Source organism: Oncorhynchus gorbuscha, linkage group LG01 (assembly GCF_021184085.1).
Source record: "Oncorhynchus gorbuscha isolate QuinsamMale2020 ecotype Even-year linkage group LG01, OgorEven_v1.0, whole genome shotgun sequence".
NCBI classification, from domain to species: domain Eukaryota; kingdom Metazoa; phylum Chordata; class Actinopteri; order Salmoniformes; family Salmonidae; genus Oncorhynchus; species Oncorhynchus gorbuscha.
Window position 1 is genome coordinate 121,186,826 of NC_060173.1, and position 21,450 is coordinate 121,208,275.

Sequence of the window (21,450 nt, forward strand, 5' to 3'; positions counted from 1 at the left end):
GGTACAGAGTCAATGTGGAGGCTATATACAGGGGGTGTACCGGTACAGAGTCAATGTAGAGGCTATATACAGGGAGTACCGGTACAGAGTCAACGTGGAGGGTATATACAGGGGTACTGGTACAGAGTCAATGTGGAGACTATATACAGGGGGTACTGGTACCGAGTCAATGTGGAGGCTATATACAGGGGGTACCGGTACAGAGTCAATGTAGAGGCTATATACAGGGGGTACCGGTACAGAGTCAATGTGGAGGCTATATACAGGGTGTTACGGTACAGAGTCGATGTGGAGACTATATACAGGGGGTACTGGTACAGAGTCAATGTGGAGGCTATATACAGGGGGTGTACCGGTACAGAGTCAATGTAGAGGCTATATACAGGGAGTACCGGTACAGAGTCAATGTGGAGGCTATATACAGGGGGTACCAGTACAGAGTCAATGTGGAGACTATATACAGGGGGTACTGGTACAGAGTCAATGTGGAGGCTATATACAGGGGGTACCGGTACAGAGTCAATGGTAAAAGACAAAAGTTAATATTTTAAAAGGTAATTCCAAGATTACAGTATTATTATCATGTTGAAGAAATCACTCTTCTCCTGTCCAGTCCAGTGACCTGCATCAGGCCATGTTCTCAGCCCTGCTGGGCCACAAGCCGCAATTTGTCCGGCTGCTCCTGGAGAACGGAGTGTGTCTGAGAGAGTTCCTGGGGGACCAGACCACTCTGTGTGACCTCTACACCCAGCTGCCCACTTCCTGCTTCTTCCTACGCCGCCTAGCCAAGCGCATCCAGACCGAGAAGAGTCGACGTAGTCAGACCCTGAGTCCTCGGGGTGCTGCAGGGAGGACCATCTCTCTCAGTCACGTCTCGGATGAGATACGCCACCTACTGGGCAGTTTCACCCAGCCCCTCTACCCCCTGCCTGGCCTGCACTCCACCAGGTACCCAAAGGAGCCCAAGGAGGATGTCGCTGTCACAGTGAGTATCAAACTGTGTCAGACAGCATCGCCATGGTGACAGAAGCAGTGGATCTGGTGTGGGGTCATAATATCGTGGCCAGTTATTTAGAGGTAAACAAATCATCGGCCAGAGCGTCGAGTGTGCCCTTCGAGAGCGAAACAAGATGGGTGGGGCTAAGGGGGTGTGAACCATGCTGAATGGGTGTAGGTATCAAAACATTGTGTGTTTGCCAGTTAATCAACTTTCAAAGCAGAATTACTTTCCCATTGTTCATCAAACGCAGTGTATGGTATACCATTTTGTAGCTCTGAGTCTCTACTTTTATCCAATGTAAAAAAACACCATTTCAAAGACCGAATCCAGCTGGTGAGTCACATGTCTCCGATTTCTGTAGTTGCTGGCTAGATATACTTTATAGAGACTATATGTGTCTGGTTTCTATAGCTGTCCACCTAATCAAATCAAATCAAAATCAAATTAAATTGTATTGACCACATACACATATTTAACAGCTGTGATTGGTCCATACACATATTTAACAGCTGTGATTGGTCCATACACATATTTAACAGATGTTATTGGTCACATACACATATTTAACAGGTGTGATTGGTCCATACACATATTTAACAGATGTGATTGGTCCATACACATATTTAACAGATGTGATTGGTCCATACACATATTTAACAGATGTTATTGGTCCATACACATATTTAACAGATGTTATTGGTCCATACACATATTTAACAGGTGTGATTGGTCCATACACATATTTAACAGATGTGATTGGTCCATACACATATTTAACAGATGTTATTGGTCCATACACATATTTAACAGATGTTATTGCGGGTGTAGCGTAAAGCTTGTGTTCCTAGCTCCAACATAATCTGAAAAGTAAAAGAATGGAATTAAAAAATAGAGACCCTGTCGGAGACAGGAGACAGGAGACACAGGAGACAGGAGACAGGAGACAGGAGACAGGAGACAGGAGACAGGAGTGATATATTTTTATGTACATACACACACTACTGTTCAAAAGTTTGGGGTCACTTACAAATGTCCTTGTTTTTGAAAGAAAAACAAAAAAAAATGTCCATTCAAATAACATCAAATTGATCAGAAATACAGGGTAGAAATTGTTAATGTTGTAAATGACTATTGTAGCTGGAAACGGATGATTGTTTAATGGAATATCTAGAGGCCCATTAACAGCAACAATCACTCCACGTTGTGTTAGCTAATCCAAGGTTATCATTTTAAAAGGCTAATTGATGAACTCTGCCTAGAAGGCCTGCATCCCGGAGTCGCCTCTTCACTGTTGACATTGAGACTGGTGTTTTGCATGAGTAGGAATGGTTGAGAGTTTTTGAGGCACCAGTAGCGCAGGCGATGTTTTGATAAAACTTCTGTAGCATTTACTCAGATCTGCTTTGTTAAAGTCCCCAGCTACAATAAATACGTCCTCGGGATATACGGTTTCCAGTTTGCACAAAGCCCAGTGTAGTTCCTTGAGAGATGTCGTGGTATCGGCTTGAGGAGGAATATACACGGATGTGACGTTGACTGAAGAGAATTCTTTCGGAAGGGGCGGTCAGCATTTGATGGTGAGGTATTCCAGGTCAGGTGAACTGAAGGACTTGAGTTCCTGTACATTACCACAACCACACCATGAGTCATAAAACATACATCTCCACTTATCTTTTTCCCGGAGAGTTCTTTCTTCCTGTCAGCGCGATGTACATAGAACCTAGCTGGATATATGGACGGGGACAGTATATCTGGAGAGAGCCATGATTCCGTGAAACAGAGTATGTTACTAACCTAACTAACCTAACTAACCCAACTAACCCAACTAACCCAACTAACTAACTAACCTAACTAACTAACCCACCTATCTGTTCTGTGCTGTCTTTTTTATTTTTTATTTTTTTTAACCTTTATTTAACCAGGCTAGTCAGTTAAGAACATATTCTTATTTTCAATGACGGCCTGGGAACAGTGGGTTAACTGCCTGCTCAGAGGCAGAACGACAGATTTGTACCTTGTCAGCTCGGGGTTTGAACCTTCCGGTTACTTATCTGTTCTGTGCTGTCTACTGACCCACCTATCTGTTCTGTGCTGTCTACTGACCCACCTATCTGTTCTGTGCTGTCTACTGACCCACCTATCTGTTCTGTGCTGTCTACTGACCCACCTATCTGTTCTGTGCTGTCTACTGACCCACCTATCTGTTCTATGCTGTCTACTGACCCACCTATCTGTTCTGTGCTGTCTACTGACCCACCTATCTGTTCTGGGCTGTCTACTGACCCACCTATCTGTTCTGTGCTAGTTGTCTACTGACCCACCTATCTGTTCTATGCTGTCTACTGACCAACCTATCTGTTCTATGCTGTCTACTGACCCACCTATCTGTTCTATGCTGTCTACTGACCCACCTATCTGTTCTATGCTGTCTACTGACCCACCTATCTGTTCTATGCTGTCTACTGACCCACCTATCTGTTCTATGCTGTCTACTGACCCACCTAACTGTTCTGGGCTGTCTACTGACCCACCTATCTGTTCTGGGCTGTCTACTGACCCACCTATCTGTTCTATGCTGTCTACTGACCCACCTATCTGTTCTATGCTAGTTGTCTACTGACCCAGCTATCTGTTCTGTGTTGTCTACTGACCCACCTATCTGTTCTATGCTGTCTACTGACCCACCTATCTGTTCTATGCTGTCTACTGACCCACCTATCTGTTCTGTGCTGCTTACTGACCCACCTATCTGTTCTGTGCTGTCTACTGACCCACCTATCTGTTCTGTGCTGTCTACTGACCCACCTATCTGTTCTGTGCTGCTTACTGACCCACCTATCTGTTCTATGCTGTCTACTGACCCACCTATCTGTTCTGGGCTGTCTACTGACCCACCTATCTGTTCTGTGCTGTCTACTGACCCACCTATCTGTTCTGGGCTGTCTACTGACCCACCTAACTGTTCTGTGCTGTCTACTGACCCACCTATCTGTTCTGTGCTGTCTACTGACCCACCTATCTGTTCTGTGCTGCTTACTGACCCACCTAACTGTTCTGTGTTGTCTACTGACCCACCTAAATGTTCTGTGCTAGTTGTCTACTGACCCACCTATCTGTTCTGTGCTGTCTACTGACCCACCTATCTGTTCTGTGCTAGTTGTCTACTGACCCACCTATCTGTTCTGTGTTGTCTACTGACCCACCTATCTGTTCTGTGCTGTCTACTGGCCCACCTATCTGTTCTGTGCTAGTTGTCTACTGACCCACCTATCTGTTCTGTGCTGCCTACTGGCCCACCTATCTGTTCTGTGCTGTCTACTGACCCAGCTAATTGTTCTGTACTGTCTACAGACCCACCTATCTGTTCTGTGCTGTTTACTGACCCACCTATCTGTCCTGTGCTGTCTACTGACCCACCTAACTGTTCTGTGTTGTCTACTGACCCACCTAAATGTTCTGTGCTAGTTGTCTACTGACCCACCTATCTGTTCTGTGCTGTCTACTGACCCACCTATCTGTTCTGTGCTGCTTACTGACCCACCTATCTGTTCTGTGCTGTCTACTGACCCACCTATCTGTTCTATGCTGTCTACTGACCCACCTATCTGTTCTATGCTGTCTACTGACCCACCTAACTGTTCTGGGCTGTCTACTGACCCACCTATCTGTTCTGGGCTGTCTACTGACCCACCTATCTGTTCTATGCTGTCTACTGACCCACCTATCTGTTCTATGCTAGTTGTCTACTGACCCAGCTATCTGTTCTGTGTTGTCTACTGACCCACCTATCTGTTCTATGCTGTCTACTGACCCACCTATCTGTTCTATGCTGTCTACTGACCCACCTATCTGTTCTGTGCTGCTTACTGACCCACCTATCTGTTCTGTGCTGTCTACTGACCCACCTATCTGTTCTGTGCTGTCTACTGACCCACCTATCTGTTCTGTGCTGCTTACTGACCCACCTATCTGTTCTATGCTGTCTACTGACCCACCTATCTGTTCTGGGCTGTCTACTGACCCACCTATCTGTTCTGTGCTGTCTACTGACCCACCTATCTGTTCTGGGCTGTCTACTGACCCACCTAACTGTTCTGTGCTGTCTACTGACCCACCTATCTGTTCTGTGCTGTCTACTGACCCACCTATCTGTTCTGTGCTGCTTACTGACCCACCTAACTGTTCTGTGTTGTCTACTGACCCACCTAAATGTTCTGTGCTAGTTGTCTACTGACCCACCTATCTGTTCTGTGCTGTCTACTGACCCACCTATCTGTTCTGTGCTAGTTGTCTACTGACCCACCTATCTGTTCTGTGTTGTCTACTGACCCACCTATCTGTTCTGTGCTGTCTACTGGCCCACCTATCTGTTCTGTGCTAGTTGTCTACTGACCCACCTATCTGTTCTGTGCTGCCTACTGGCCCACCTATCTGTTCTGTGCTGTCTACTGACCCAGCTAATTGTTCTGTACTGTCTACAGACCCACCTATCTGTTCTGTGCTGTTTACTGACCCACCTATCTGTCCTGTGCTGTCTACTGACCCACCTAACTGTTCTGTGTTGTCTACTGACCCACCTAAATGTTCTGTGCTAGTTGTCTACTGACCCACCTATCTGTTCTGTGCTGTCTACTGACCCACCTATCTGTTCTGTGCTGCTTACTGACCCACCTATCTGTTCTGTGCTGTTTACTGACCCACCTATCTGTTCTGTGCTAGTTGTCTACTGACCCACCTATATGTTCTGTGCTGTCTACTGACCCACCTATCTGTTCTGTGCTGTCTACTGACCCACCTAACTGTTCTGTGTTGTCTACTGACCCACCTAAATGTTCTGTGCTAGTTGTCTACTGACCCACCTATCTGTTCTGTGCTGTCTACTGACCCACCTATCTGTTCTGTGCTAGTTGTCTACTGACCCACCTATCTGTTCTGTGTTGTCTACTGACCCACCTATCTGTTCTGTGCTGTCTACTGACCCACCTATCTGTTCTGTGCTAGTTGTCTACTGACCCACCTATCTGTTCTGTGCTGTCTACTGACCCACCTATCTGTTCTGTGCAGTCTACTGACCCACCTATCTGTTATGTGCTGCCTACTGGCCCACCTATCTGTTCTGTGCTGTCTACTGACCCAGCTAATTGTTCTGTACTGTCTACAGACCCACCTATCTTATCTGTACTGTCTACTGACCCACCTATCTGTTCTGTGCTGTCTACTGACCCACCTATCTGTTCTGTGCTGTCTACTGACCCACCTATCTGTTCTGTGCTGCTTACTGACCCACCTATCTGTTCTGTGCTGTTTACTGACCCACCTATCTGTTCTGTGCTAGTTGTCTACTGACCCACCTATATGTTCTGTGCTGTCTACTGACCCACCTATCTGTTCTGTGCTAGTTGTCTACTGACCCACCTATCTGTGCTGTGCTGTCTACTGACCCACCTATCTGTTCTGTGCTGTCTACTGACCCACCTATCTGTTCTGTGCTGTCTACTGACCCACCTATATGTTCTGTGCTGTCTACTGACCCACCTATCTGTTCTGTGCTGTCTACTGACCCAGCTAATTGTTCTATGCTGTCTACTGACCCACCTATCTGTTCTATGCTGTCTACTGACCCACCTATCTTTTCTGTACTGTCTACTGACCCACCTATCTGTTCTGTGCTGCTTACTGACCCACCTATCTGTTCTGTGATGTTTACTGACCCACCTATCTGTTCTGTGCTGTCTACTGACCCACCTATCTGTTCTGTGCTGTCTACTGACCCACCTAACTGTTCTGTGTTGTCTACTGACCCACCTAACTCTTCTGTGCTAGTTGTCTACTGACCCACCTAACTCTTTTGTGCTAGTTGTCTACTGACCCACCTAACTCTTCTGTGCTAGTTGTCTACTGACCCACCTATCTGTTCTGTGCTGTCTACTGACCCACCTATCTGTTCTGTGCTGTCTACTGACCCACCTATCTGTTCTGTGCTGTCTACTGACCCACCTATCTGTTCTGTGCTGTCTACTGGCCCACCTATCTGTTCTGTGCTGTCTACTGGCCAACCTATCTGTTCTGTGCTGTCTACTGACCAACCTATCTGTGCTGTGCTGTGTACTGACCCACCTATCTGTGCTGTGCTGTCTACTGACCCACCTATCTGTTCTGTGCTGTCTACCGACCCACCTATCTGTTCTGTGCTAGCTGCCACCTAAAGAGCAGCTGGAGCTCCAGGCCTCGCCAGACCCAGACAGAGGACCAGGGAGAGATTCAGAAAGGGGAGAGGAGACTTTCAGAGACCCAGGCGGAGACCTTTTCCTCTGGGCCATCCTGCAGAACCAGAAAGAGCTGGCTGAGATCGCCTGGGAACAGGTAGAGTAGGTTAGGAACCAGTGCAGGGCAGTCTAAATATGGAACTGACTGTCTGGTGTAGTTATCCAGTTATCTAGGTATCTAGTTATCCAGTTATCTAGTTATCCAGTTATCTAGTTATCTAGTTATCCATTTATCTAGGTATCTAGTTATCTAGTTATCCAGTTATCTAGGTATCTAGTTATCCAGTTATCTAGTTATCCAGTTATCTAGTTATCTAGTTATCCAGTTATCTAGTTATCTAGTTATCTAGTTATACAGTTATCTAGTTATCTAGTTGTCCCAAAGTATTAATTCTGCAGTTAAAGCAAAATGCTTGAAACGGACTAAATAAGAATATATGATTAGAGAAATAAATATTATTACTCTTAACATGTTTGTTCGTTGTGTGCAGTCCCGGGACTGTACGTCAGCAGCTCTGGCCGCTAGTAAGATCCTGAAGAAGCTGGCTGAGGAAGGAGCGGAAGAGGAGGATGAGGCGGAGGAGATGAGAGAACTGGCCAAACACTATGAGAGACACGCCATCGGTACAGTAGCCGACACAATAATATATACTGTCCTTATTAACCATCGCTACAGTAGCCGACACACTAAGACATACTGTCCATATTAACATTTGCCCCAGTCTGAGGTCCTGAGCGCTCTGGAGCAGGTTTTCATCATGGATATCTCTGTACTTTGCTACGTTCATCTTTCCCTTGATCCTGCTAGTCTCCCAGTCCCTGATGCTGAAAAAATCCCCACAGCATGATGCTGCCACCATCATGCTTCACCGTAGGGATGGTGCCTGGTTTCCTCTGGATGTGGCATTCAAGCCAAAGAATTAAATCTTGGTTTCATCAGATCAGAGAATCTTGTTTCTCATGGTCTGTCATGTGCCTTCTACTGAGGATTGGCTTCCGTTTGGCCTCTCTACCATGAATGCCTGATTGTCGGAGTGCTGCAGAGATGCTTTTTCTTCTGGAATGTTCTCCCATCTCCACAGAGGAACTCTGGAGCTCTGTCAGAGTGACCAACAGGTTCTTGGTCACACCCCTGACCAAGGCCATTCTCCCCTGATTGCTCAGTTTGGCCGAGTGACCAGCTCTAGGAAGAGCCTTGGTGGTTTCAAACTTCTTCCATTTAAGAATGATGGAGGCAACTGTGTTGTTGGGGACCTTCAATGCTGCATAGTTTTTTTGGTACCCTTCCCCAGATCTGTGCCTCGACACAATCCTGTCTCTAAACTCTACGGACAATTTCTTCGACCTCATGGCTTGGTTTTTGCTCTGACATGCATTGTCAACTGTGGGACCTTACATAGACAGGTGTGTGCCTTTCTAAATCATGTCCAATCAATTGAATTACCACAGGTGGACTCTAATCAAGTTGTAGAAACATCTCACAGATGATCAATAGAAAGAGGATGCACCTGAGCTCAATTTCGAGTCTCATAACAAAGGGTCTAAATACTTATGTAAATAATATTGAATGTTTTAAAAAGTTGCTACATTTTGAAAAACCTGTTTTCGCTTTGTCATTATGGAGTAATGTGAGTACATTTGTAGGATTATTTTTGATTTAATCAATTTTAGAATAAGGCAGTAATGTAACAAAATGTGGAAAAAGTCAAGGGGTCTGAATAGTTTCTGAATTAACTTTATGAGCCCTTAACCAACAATGCAGTTTTAAAAAAAGAAACATTTGCAAAATAAACTAAAGGTAAAATAGTAACACAATAAAATAACAATAACAAGTAGTCAGTGCAAAGAATAAATACGAATAAAAGAATGGGGCCAATGCAAGTAGCCATTCCATAACTGTTCAGCAGTCTTATGGCTTGGGGATAGAAGCTGTTATTAATTAAGGAGCCTTTTGGTCTTGGCGTTCCGTTATTGCTTTCCATGCGATAGCATAATGAACAGTCTATGACTTGGGTGGCTGGAGTCTTTGACAATTTTGACACCGACTGGTATAGAGGTCCTGGATGGCAGGAAGCCCCAGTGATGTACACACTACCCTCCTGTAGCTACTTACGGTCCAATAAGCAGTCTCCAATAACACCTGTACACACATAGTTACGCAGTGCAGGTTTAATCTGTATATTTTGAACCTAGCATTTACTTTGTGCTTTGTGCCTATGGGTACACTCGCAATGGCCGCCGGTCCACCCATTATGCCATCATTAACGTGAATGGGGACGCCCATTCTATTGATTCTATTTATATCACTGAGACATACTGTCTGTATGAACCAATGGTATAGTGCAGCACAGACACACAATACAGCACTGAGACATACTGTCTGTATGAACCAATGGTATAGTGCAGCACAGACACACAATACGGCACTGAGATATACTGTCTGTATGAACCGAAGGTACAGTGCAGCACAGTGTAGTGGAAATTCATGTACACAGAGAGATTTGGACAATTATTCAAACAATCAATCTTTATTTAACATTGATTCATTATTGCAATAATTGTCACGCCCTGATCTGTTTCACCTGTCCTTGTGCTTGTCTCCACCCCCTCCAGGTGTCACCCATCTTCCCCACTTATCTTCTGGGTATTTATGTGTTTTCTGTCTGTCTGTGCCAATTCGTCTTGCTTGTTCAAGTCAACCAGCGTTTTCTCAGCTCCTGTTTTACCCCAGTCTCTCTTTTTCTTGTCCTCCTGGTTTTGACCCTTGCCTGTCATGACTCTGAGCCCGCCTGCCTGCCTGACCACTCTGCTCCTGACCCTGCCTGCCGTCCTGTACCTTTGACGCATTCTGGATTATCGACCCCTGCCTCTCTTGACCTGTCGTTTGCATGCCCTTGTTGTTGCAATAAACATTGTTACTTCAACACAGTCTGCACTTGGGTCTCACCTGAAACCTGATGGTACGAACTGGCCATGACTGACACAGCAGACTTGGACCAGCTCCACATTGCCATCTCTTCTTAAGGAGCCATCAATAATAGAGGAGTTGCTTCGCTGTTAATGGAAGGGTTCAGGCCGAACATCATGACCTTACATCGGATGCATTGCGGAACCAATTCGATGGGTAATCATAATAGTGAACAGGTCAGGGTTCCATAGCCGCAGGCAGAACAGTTGAAACTGGAGCAGCAACACGGCCAGGTGGACAAGGAGTCATCATGCCAGGTAGTCCTGAGGCATGGTCCTAGGGCTCAGGTCCTCCGAAAGAGAGAAAGAGAATTAGAGAGAGCATACTTAAATTCACACAGGATACCGAATAAGACAGAATAAATACTCCAGATATAACAGACTGACCCTAGCCCCCCGACACATAAACTACTGCAGCATAAATACAAGTGGCTGAGACAAGAGGGGTCAGGAGACACTGTGGCCCCATCCGATGATACCCCCGGACAGGGCCAAACAGGCTGGATATAACCCCATCCACTTTGCCAAAGCACAGCCCCCACACCACTAGAGGGATATCTTCAACCACCAACTTACCATCCTGAGACAAGGCCGAGTATAGCCCACAAAGATCTCCGCCACGGCACAACCAAGACAGAAAGACCACGTCAGTGACTCAACACACTCAAGTGACGCACGCCTCCTCGGCACGGCATAGAAGAGCACCAGTAAGCCAGTGACTCAGCCCCTGTAATTGGGTTAGAGGCAGAGAATCCCAGTGGAGAGAGGGGAACCGGCCAGGCAGAGACAGCAAGGGCGGTTCTTTGCTCCAGTACCTTTCCGTTCACCTTCACACTCCTGGGCCAGACTACACTCAATCATAGGACCTACTGAAGAGATGAGTCTTCAATAAAGACTTAAAGGTTGAGACCGAGTCTGCTTCTCTCACATGGGTAGGCAGACCATTCCATAAAAATGGAGCTCTATAGGAGAAAGCCCTTCCTTGACCTGTCGTTTGCCTTCCTCTGTTGTTGCAATAAACATTGTTACTTTAAAACAGTCTGCACTTCAAAACAGTCTGCACTTGGGTCTTACCTGAAGCCTGCTAATAATGAAGCTGGTCGACCGTCTGTAGTGTGTGTTGTGGTATTGGGATTGGAACATAGCTTAACCTCCCAGAGGAATCCTGGTGCTTATATAGCATTAAAAATGTTTGGCCATGGCTGGTTCCACCCCTCCCATGCAGATCAGGAGGCATCACAAGTCACTTTGGGTTCATCTCGTGGTTATCTGCACCTAGTGTTGTTTTAACCCCCAACCCGGCCAGGATGATTAGGAACAATGAGAGTTTTGTTCTACTCCTCCACGCTCTCTCTATCTCAGTTAGACCCACCACATATTTTCTATGGAAGGCAGTCTTTAGGCTGAAGTCAACTGTCAGTTCAAGCCCCAGAGGCCCAACTCAGTCCCGTAGACACAGATGGGAGAGTACTCATCATACCTATTCTATGCATAAACAGTTTTAAACAATGTTGTAATTTTTCTACCACAATCCCCCATTTTGAGACTTCTCTCAATTAAAAGAAAATTACAAGCTTTAATAAGACATTAAAATATTGTTAGGAAATTCTCAGCAATCTAAGTCAGAGTACATTTTTAATCAGTACGAAACAAATCATGTTGAAACTGAGCATACTCCCATTGGTTAGCATGGTGGACACAGCCATTTCCATCCCTATAGCACCATCTGTCAAAACTAATATTAGCATATCATAAATCCAGGTAGTGGCTCCAGGTTTCATAAGATGTATTCCGTTTAGTGCCTAATGAACATGACCCAGGACAAGCATCATGATCTCACTATTTATAAGGCAATGCCCATGGACTCTATTTCCATTAGCATAAACTTGCTACATTTCCTGAGTATTATCATTATCATCAAAAATTGCAATTTGGATATAGGTCAGTTTCACTCTCAGGATCAGAGTTCGCCCTCTTCATTCACCAGGACATGCTGAGAAAAGGGTCAATGTCTTTGGTACACAAATTCTATACCCATGTCACCATTAGCATAACAACAATCAAAACAATCCATCCATAATACATGAATTGTTCCACTCATGTAGTTATTAAGGTAATTCCTTAAGGTAAACTCTGAAGGGTTTTATGCAACTGGGCCCTGCACCTAAATATAAATTGTACCGACACCAAAAATGAGTACTGACATCTATTTCAGTCCAAGTCAAGCACTGGAAATTAATGAGCAGACTTTGTTATTTTACAAATTATTCTCCCATCTGTCAGTCCTGTTATCTTGTGGTGAGACTGAGTGACCAAGTCCTGTCTCTCTTAGATGTGTTCCGTGAGTGGTCTTGTCCTGTCTATAAGGTGTGTTCAGTGTATGTCCTGTGTGCGTGTGTGTTGTCTCAGGTGTGTTCAATGAGTGCCACTGCTGTGATGAGGAGCGTGCCCAGAGGCTGCTAATCCGGATCTCTTCATCCTGGGGTCAAACCACTTGTCTGAGGCTGGCTCTGGAGGCTGATGACAAGAGCTTTGTTGCTCACTCTGGGGTTCAGGTAGGTCAAAGGTCATTCTGGGGTTCAGGTAACTCCAGTTATATTATCACTAGCCTTTTGAATTGTATTTAATTAATCACACTTCTCGCAAATATTTTCCTTACACTTCTTTTGGTCTTGTGAGATCTAGTGGAGTAGTAGTGGATTAAACGGTTTCTAAAGCAGGTGTTGTGTAGCACTGTTTCTGTGATTGGGTCGTGACTGAGTCGTCTGTTCTGTCTCTTCCAGGCTCTCCTGATCCAGAACTGGTCCTGAGTCGTCTGTTCTGTCTCCCCCAGGCTCTCCTGATCCAGAACTGGTCCTGAGTCATCTGTTCTGTCTCCCCCAGGCTCTCTTGATCCAGAGCTGGTCCTGAGTCGTCTGTTCTGCCTCCCCCAAAAATCTCAGGCTCTCCTGATCTAGAATCAGGCTCTCCTGATCCAGAACTGGTCCTGAGTCGTCTGTTCTGTCTCCCCCAAAACCTCAGGCTCTCCTGATCCAGAACTGATCCAGAATCAGGCTCTCCTGATCCAGAACTGGTCCTGAGTCGTCTGTTCTGTCTCCCCCAGGCACTCCTGACCCAGATCTGGTCCTGAGTCTTCCATTCTGTTTCCCCCAGGCTCTCCTGACCCAGATCTGGTGTGGGGAGCTGGCGGCGGACAATCCTCTGTGGAGGGTGCTGCTATGTATGCTGTTCTTCCCTCTCATTTACACTGGCTTCCTGGGATTCAGGTAACTAATCTCTGATCCCTAACCTTGCCCCTAAGCCCTAACCTCTATCACTGGCCCCTAACCGTGGCCCCTAACCCTGTTCCTAACCCCGGCCCCTAACCCTTAACCCTGTCCCCTAACCCCTCTGTGGAGGGTGCTACTCTGTGCTGTTCTTCCTGCTCATCTACACTGGCTTCCTGAGATTCAGGTAACTAACCTCTGTCCTCTAACCCCTCTGTGGAGGGTGCTACTCTGTGCTGTTCTTCCTGCTCATCTACACTGGCTTCCTGAGATTCAGGTAACTAACCTCTGTCCTCTAACCCCTCTGTGGAGGGTGCTACTCTGTGCTGTTCTTCCTGCTCATCTACACTGGCTTCCTGAGATTCAGGTAACTAACCTCTGTCCCCTAACCCCTCTGTCCAGGTAGTGGCTCTGTGGAGGGTGCTACTCTGTGCTGTTCTTCCTGCTCATCTACACTGGCTTCCTGAGATTCAGGTAACTAACCTCTGTCCTCTAACCCCTCTGTGGAGGGTGCTACTCTGTGCTGTTCTTCCTGCTCATCTACACTGGCTTCCTGAGATTCAGGTAACTAACCTCTGTCCCCTAACCCCTCTGTGGAGGGTGCTACTCTGTGCTGTTCTTCCTGCTCATCTAAACTGGTTTCCTGAGATTCAGGTAACTAATCCCTGTCCTCTAACCCCTCTGTGGAGGGTGCTACTCTGTGCTGTTCTTCCTGCTCATCTACACTGGCTTCCTGAGATTCAGGTAACTAACCTCTGTCCCCTAACCCCTCTGTGGAGGGTGCTACTCTGTGCTGTTCTTCCTGCTCATCTACACTGGCTTCCTGAGATTCAGGTAACTAACCTCTGTCCCCTAACCCCTCTGTGGAGGGTGCTACTCTGTGCTGTTCTTCCTGCTCATCTACACTGGCTTCCTGAGATTCAGGTAACTAACCTCTGTCCCCTAACCCCTCTGTGGAGGGTGCTACTCTGTGCTGTTCTTCCTGCTCATCTACACTGGCTTCCTGGGATTCAGGTAACTAATCTCTGATCCCTAACCCCTCTGTGGAGGGTGCTACTCTGTGCTGTTCTTCCTGCTCATCTACACTGGCTTCCTGGGATTCAGGTAACTAATCTCTGATCCCTAACCTTGCCCCTAAGCCCTAACCTCTATCACTGGCCCCTAACCGTGGCCCCTAACCCTGTTCCTAACCCCGGCCCCTAACCCTTAACCCTGTCCCCTAACCCCTCTGTGGAGGGTGCTACTCTGTGCTGTTCTTCCTGCTCATCTACACTGGCTTCCTGAGATTCAGGTAACTAACCTCTGTCCTCTAACCCCTCTGTGGAGGGTGCTACTCTGTGCTGTTCTTCCTGCTCATCTACACTGGCTTCCTGAGATTCAGGTAACTAACCTCTGTCCTCTAACCCCTCTGTGGAGGGTGCTACTCTGTGCTGTTCTTCCTGCTCATCTACACTGGCTTCCTGAGATTCAGGTAACTAACCTCTGTCCCCTAACCCCTCTGTGGAGGGTGCTACTCTGTGCTGTTCTTCCTGCTCATCTACACTGGCTTCCTGAGATTCAGGTAACTAACCTCTGTCCTCTAACCCCTCTGTGGAGGGTGCTACTCTGTGCTGTTCTTCCTGCTCATCTACACTGGCTTCCTGAGATTCAGGTAACTAACCTCTGTCCTCTAACCCCTCTGTGGAGGGTGCTACTCTGTGCTGTTCTTCCTGCTCATCTACACTGGCTTCCTGAGATTCAGGTAACTAACCTCTGTCCTCTAACCCCTCTGTGGAGGGTGCTACTCTGTGCTGTTCTTCCTGCTCATCTACACTGGCTTCCTGAGATTCAGGTAACTAACCTCTGTCCCCTAACCCCTCTGTGGAGGGTGCTACTCTGTGCTGTTCTTCCTGCTCATCTACACTGGCTTCCTGAGATTCAGGTAACTAACCTCTGTCCTCTAACCCCTCTGTGGAGGGTGCTACTCTGTGCTGTTCTTCCTGCTCATCTACACTGGCTTCCTGAGATTCAGGTAACTAACCTCTGTCCTCTAACCCCTCTGTGGAGGGTGCTACTCTGTGCTGTTCTTCCTGCTCATCTACACTGGCTTCCTGAGATTCAGGTAACTAACCTCTGTCCCCTAACCCCTCTGTGGAGGGTGCTACTCTGTGCTGTTCTTCCTGCTCATCTACACTGGCTTCCTGAGATTCAGGTAACTAACCTCTGTCCTCTAACCCCTCTGTGGAGGGTGCTACTCTGTGCTGTTCTTCCTGCTCATCTACACTGGCTTCCTGAGATTCAGGTAACTAACCTCTGTCCCCTAACCCCTCTGTGGAGGGTGCTACTCTGTGCTGTTCTTCCTGCTCATCTACACTGGCTTCCTGAGATTCAGGTAACTAACCTCTGTCCTCTAACCCCTCTGTGGAGGGTGCTACTCTGTGCTGTTCTTCCTGCTCATCTACACTGGCTTCCTGAGATTCAGGTAACTAACCTCTGTCCCCTAACCCCTCTGTGGAGGGTGCTACTCTGTGCTGTTCTTCCTGCTCATCTACACTGGCTTCCTGAGATTCAGGTAACTAACCTCTGTCCCCTAACCCCTCTGTGGAGGGTGCTACTCTGTGCTGTTCTTCCTGCTCATCTACACTGGCTTCCTGGGATTCAGGTAACTAATCTCTGATCCCTAACCCCTCTGTGGAGGGTGCTACTCTGTGCTGTTCTTCCTGCTCATCTACACTGGCTTCCTGGGATTCAGGTAACTAATCTCTGATCCCTAACCTTGCCCCTAAGCCCTAACCTCTATCACTGGCCCCTAACCTGGCCCCTAACCCTGTTCCTAACCCCCTGCCCCTAACCCTAACCCTGTCCCCTAACCCCTCTGTGGAGGGTGCTACTCTGTGCTGTTCTTCCTGCTCATCTACACTGGCTTCCTGAGATTCAGGTAACTAACCTCTGTCCTCTAACCCCTCTGTGGAGGGTGCTACTCTGTGCTGTTCTTCCTGCTCATCTACACTGGCTTCCTGAGATTCAGGTAACTAACCTCTGTCCTCTAACCCCTCTGTGGAGGGTGCTACTCTGTGCTGTTCTTCCTGCTCATCTACACTGGCTTCCTGAGATTCAGGTAACTAACCTCTGTCCCCTAACCCCTCTGTGGAGGGTGCTACTCTGTGCTGTTCTTCCTGCTCATCTACACTGGCTTCCTGAGATTCAGGTAACTAACCTCTGTCCTCTAACCCCTCTGTGGAGGGTGCTACTCTGTGCTGTTCTTCCTGCTCATCTACACTGGCTTCCTGAGATTCAGGTAATTAACCTCTGTCCTCTAACCCCTCTGTGGAGGGTGCTACTCTGTGCTGTTCTTCCTGCTCATCTACACTGGCTTCCTGAGATTCAGGTAACTAACCTCTGTCCCCTAACCCCTCTGTGGAGGGTGCTACTCTGTGCTGTTCTTCCTGCTCATCTACACTGGCTTCCTGAGATGCAGGTAACTAACCTCTGTCCTCTAACCCCTCTGTGGAGGGTGCTACTCTGTGCTGTTCTTCCTGCTCATCTACACTGGCTTCCTGAGATTCAGGTAACTAACCTCTGTCCCCTAACCCCTCTGTGGAGGGTGCTACTCTGTGCTGTTCTTCCTGCTCATCTACACTGGCTTCCTGAGATTCAGGTAACTAACCTCTGTCCTCTAACCCCTCTGTGGAGGGTGCTACTCTGTGCTGTTCTTCCTGCTCATCTACACTGGCTTCCTGAGATTCAGGTAACTAACCTCTGTCCCCTAACCCCTCTGTGGAGGGTGCTACTCTGTGCTGTTCTTCCTGCTCATCTACACTGGCTTCCTGAGATTCAGGTAACTAACCTCTGTCCTCTAACCCCTCTGTGGAGGGTGCTACTCTGTGCTGTTCTTCCTGCTCATCTACACTGGCTTCCTGAGATTCAGGTAACTAACCTCTGTCCCCTAACCCCTCTGTGGAGGGTGCTACTCTGTGCTGTTCTTCCTGCTCATCTACACTGGCTTCCTGAGATTCAGGTAACTAACCTCTGTCCTCTAACCCCTCTGTGGAGGGTGCTACTCTGTGCTGTTCTTCCTGCTCATCTACACTGGCTTCCTGAGATTCAGGTAACTAACCTCTGTCCCCTAACCCCTCTGTGGAGGGTGCTACTCTGTGCTGTTCTTCCTGCTCATCTACACTGGCTTCCTGAGATTCAGGTAACTAACCTCTGTCCCCTAACCCCTCTGTGGAGGGTGCTACTCTGTGCTGTTCTTCCTGCTCATCTACACTGGCTTCCTGAGATTCAGGTAACTAACCTCTGTCCCCTAACCCCTCTGTGGAGGGTGCTACTCTGTGCTGTTCTTCCTGCTCATCTACACTGGCTTCCTGAGATTCAGGTAACTAACCTCTGTCCCCTAACCCCTCTGTGGAGGGTGCTACTCTGTGCTGTTCTTCCTGCTCATCTACACTGGCTTCCTGAGATTCAGGTAACTAACCTCTGTCCCCTAACCCCTCTGTGGAGGGTGCTACTCTGTGCTGTTCTTCCTGCTCATCTACACTGGCTTCCTGAGATTCAGGTAACTAACCTCTGTCCCCTAACCCCTCTGTGGAGGGTGCTACTCTGTGCTGTTCTTCCTGCTCATCTACACTGGCTTCCTGGGATTCAGGTAGGTACTGCTGGCCACAGCTCTGTAACAATGAAGTGGTTTACCAGAGATAGGAGGACAGAGTCTGGGTGAGGAGAGAGAATGTCGTAAAACCTCAGGCACACCACATGGCTGCAGCAACACCAATGGTAGAAGACTGAACTGCCATCTTGCTCACTCAGGGAAGTGAATCTAACTGGATGTATAAATGACTAAACCTTGAACATGTTCTGGGTCAGGATGAGTAAAATCCTCTCTAATCCCCCAGGCGTGATGAGTCCATCCAGAGAGAGGCAGAGAGGAGTGCTGAGCTGCTCACCATGGAGTCATTAACAGGAAGCCAGGCCTGCACCAGGAGGACGTATCCTGTACAGTGAGTCTGATTATACACTGAGAGTCTGTCCCAGATGGCCCCCTCTTCCCTATAAAAGTAGACTGGGGATCTTTCCGAGATGGACCCCTATTCCCTATTAAAGTAGTGCACTAGAAGGACAAAGGGTGACATTTCTGTTGCATATTGAGTTACATTCTGCAGATATAAACACTTACCTGACACCTCACCCCTGACCTCTCCCTCCTGACCTCTCACCTTTGCCGTCTGCCCCCTCAGTGACCTCCCTGCCAGGAACCCTCTGGGTCTGAAGCCGTTGACAGTCTCCACCCGGCTGGTCAGCCTCTTCACCTCTCCTCAGGTAAACCCTTACCCAACCCCTCACCACTAACCTCTGTTGATCTCTCTCCAGGTTAAGTTCAACGGTTGCTGTTAATCCTTACCTGACCCCTGACCTCTGTTGACTTCTCCCCATACAGGTGAAGTTCTACTGTTGTTGTTAAACCTTACCTGGCCCCTGACCTCTGTTGACCTCTCCCCATACAGGTGAAGTTCTACTGGAACATCTTGTCCTACTTCAGCTTCCTGCTGCTGTTTTCTGTGGTGCTGATGATCGACTTCCAGACCACGCCCTCCTGGAGGGAGGGGCTTCTCTATGTCTGGCTCATCTCATTGGTCTGTGAGGAGGTCCGACAGGTGAGACACATTGTCCTGTGCACGCACACACACATCCTAGTCAAAATAAATTGGCCAAACGAGTATGACGTTAGAAGATGGATGTGTCTACAGTATTAACTATGTGTTGTTTGGGCCCTCAGCTGTTCCATGACCCAGATGGGTTTGGGTTCCGTAAGAAGGCAGATATGTACATTAATGACATGTGGAACATTCTAGACTTTCTGTCCATACTGCTCTTCATCATCGGCCTGGCCTTCAGGTGAGCTGCCTCCTCTTCCTCATGTTCTTCTTCCTCTAAAGATAAACTACACTGTAGGGAATGGTAGCTAACATTTAAGATGGGTCCCGCTGTAGGGAACGCTAGTTAGACTCCACTGTAGGGAATGGTAGCTAGCATTATAAATGGACACCGCTGTAGGGAACGCTGGCTAACATTAAATATGGAGTCCGCTGTAGGGAACGCTAGCTAACATTAAAGATGGACTCCACTGTAGGAAACGCTAGCTAGCGTTAAAGATGGACTCCACTGTAGGAAACGTTAGCTAGCGTTAAAGATGGACTCCACTGTAGGAAACGTTAGCTAGCGTTAAAGATGGACTCCGCTGTAGGAAATGCTAGGTAGCGTTAAAGATGGACTCCTCTGTAGGGAACGCTAGCTAGCGTTAAAGATGGACTCCACTGTAGGAAACGTTAGCTAGCGTTAAAGATGGACTCCACTGTAGGAAACGTTAGCTAGCATTAAAGATGGACACCACTGTAGGAAACGTTAGCTAGCATTAAAGATGGACTCCACTGTAGGAAACGTTAGCTAGCATTAAAGATGGACTCCACTGTAGGAAACGTTAGCTAGCATTAAAGATGGACTCCACTGTAGGAAACGTTAGCTAGCGTTAAAGATGGACTCCACTGTAGGAAATGCTAGCTAGCATTAAAGATGGACTCCACTGTAGGAAACGTTAGCTAGCATTAAAGATGGACTCCACTGTAGGAAACGTTAGCTAGCGTTAAAGATGGACTCCACTGTAGGAAACGCTAGATAGAGTTAAAGATGGACTCCGCTGTGGGGAAACAGCTCCATGTGCAGTAGCAATGTAATACAGCAAATGGCCGTGGCAGTTTCACCATTAATGATTCCAGCGTTAATGTCTATCAAGAGATGATCTCATACTACTGATCTACTGTATATTTCACTTGCAGACTGACCACCAGGTTGTTCTATGCAGGGAAGGTCATCCTGTGTATCGACTTCATCATCTTCTGTCTTCGTCTCATGGCCATATTCATCATCAGTAAAACTCTGGGCCCCAAGATCATCATCGTCAGGAGAATGGTGAGAGGATGGATTGATACACATTAACTTCATGTTATTGTGTTCTCTTCTTACAGACAGAGAGGTACATCCTACATTTTATACCTAAAATATTCCCCTGTGATAAAACATAATACTGAATGGTAGATTGCAACCAAGGGTTTTAGGTTGTGCAGCATGTAAACAATACCACCAAAATCCAATACAGGGAGAAGCGTGGTTTGAACAATCTTTCTCCTATATTTAATACTAACACGGAACCCAAACTGGCTGCGCGCGTGCACAATCGTGCATACAATTATTTTGTCCCCCAACACCAAACGCGACCACAACACGCAGGTTAAAATATCAAAACCAACTCTGAACCAATTACATTAAATTTGGGGACAGGTCGAAAAGCATTAAACATTTATGGCAATTTAGCTAGCTAGCTTGCACTTGCTAGCTAATTTGTCCTATTTAGCTAGCTTGCTGTTGCAAGCTCATTTGTCCTGGGATATAAACATTGAGTTGTTATTTTACCTGAAATGCACAAGGTCCTCTACTCCGGCAATTAATCCACACATAAAACGGTCAACCGAATTCTTTATAGTCATCTCTCCTCCTTCCAGGCCTTTTCATCTTTGTACTTACATGGTGATTGGCATCTAAACTTTCATAGTATTACTACGACGACTGGCAACATAGTTCGTCTTTCAATCACCCACGTGGGTATAATCAATGAGGAGATGACACGTGGGTACGTGCTTCTATAAACCAATGAGGAGATGGGAGAGGCAGGACTTGCAGCGCGATCTGCGTCAGAAATAGAAAGGACTTCTATTTTATCCTCTGGCAACGCAGACACTCGTTGACGCGTGCGAGCAGTGTGGGTGTGGGTGCAATAATGTGGGTGCAATAATTGAGTAACATAGATTTCTAAATTTATTTTGCAACTCTCGCACAAGCGACGCAAGCGGTGTAGTCAGGGTATTAGGCATGACTTATTTCGATATAACAAAACAATCTTAGCTTCTTAGTCAGGTGT

General features: G+C 47.1%; 1 protein-coding gene across 3 annotated transcripts in view; it reads left to right on the forward strand.

Annotated features, from left to right (window-relative positions):
- trpm2 (transient receptor potential cation channel, subfamily M, member 2) overlaps window positions 1–21,450 on the forward strand; it is a 109,971-nt gene that overhangs the window by 60,742 nt on the left and 27,779 nt on the right. For all 3 annotated transcript variants that reach the window (XM_046352112.1, XM_046352195.1, XM_046352275.1), the window contains exons 10-19: window positions 614–985; window positions 7,196–7,363; window positions 7,758–7,890; window positions 12,643–12,788; window positions 13,387–13,499; window positions 18,374–18,478; window positions 18,716–18,797; window positions 18,983–19,132; window positions 19,255–19,373; window positions 20,312–20,444. In XM_046352112.1, the coding sequence (XP_046208068.1) occupies window positions 614–985; window positions 7,196–7,363; window positions 7,758–7,890; window positions 12,643–12,788; window positions 13,387–13,499; window positions 18,374–18,478; window positions 18,716–18,797; window positions 18,983–19,132; window positions 19,255–19,373; window positions 20,312–20,444 (1,521 nt within the window). The remainder of the gene's footprint in view (window positions 1–613; window positions 986–7,195; window positions 7,364–7,757; window positions 7,891–12,642; window positions 12,789–13,386; window positions 13,500–18,373; window positions 18,479–18,715; window positions 18,798–18,982; window positions 19,133–19,254; window positions 19,374–20,311; window positions 20,445–21,450) is intronic.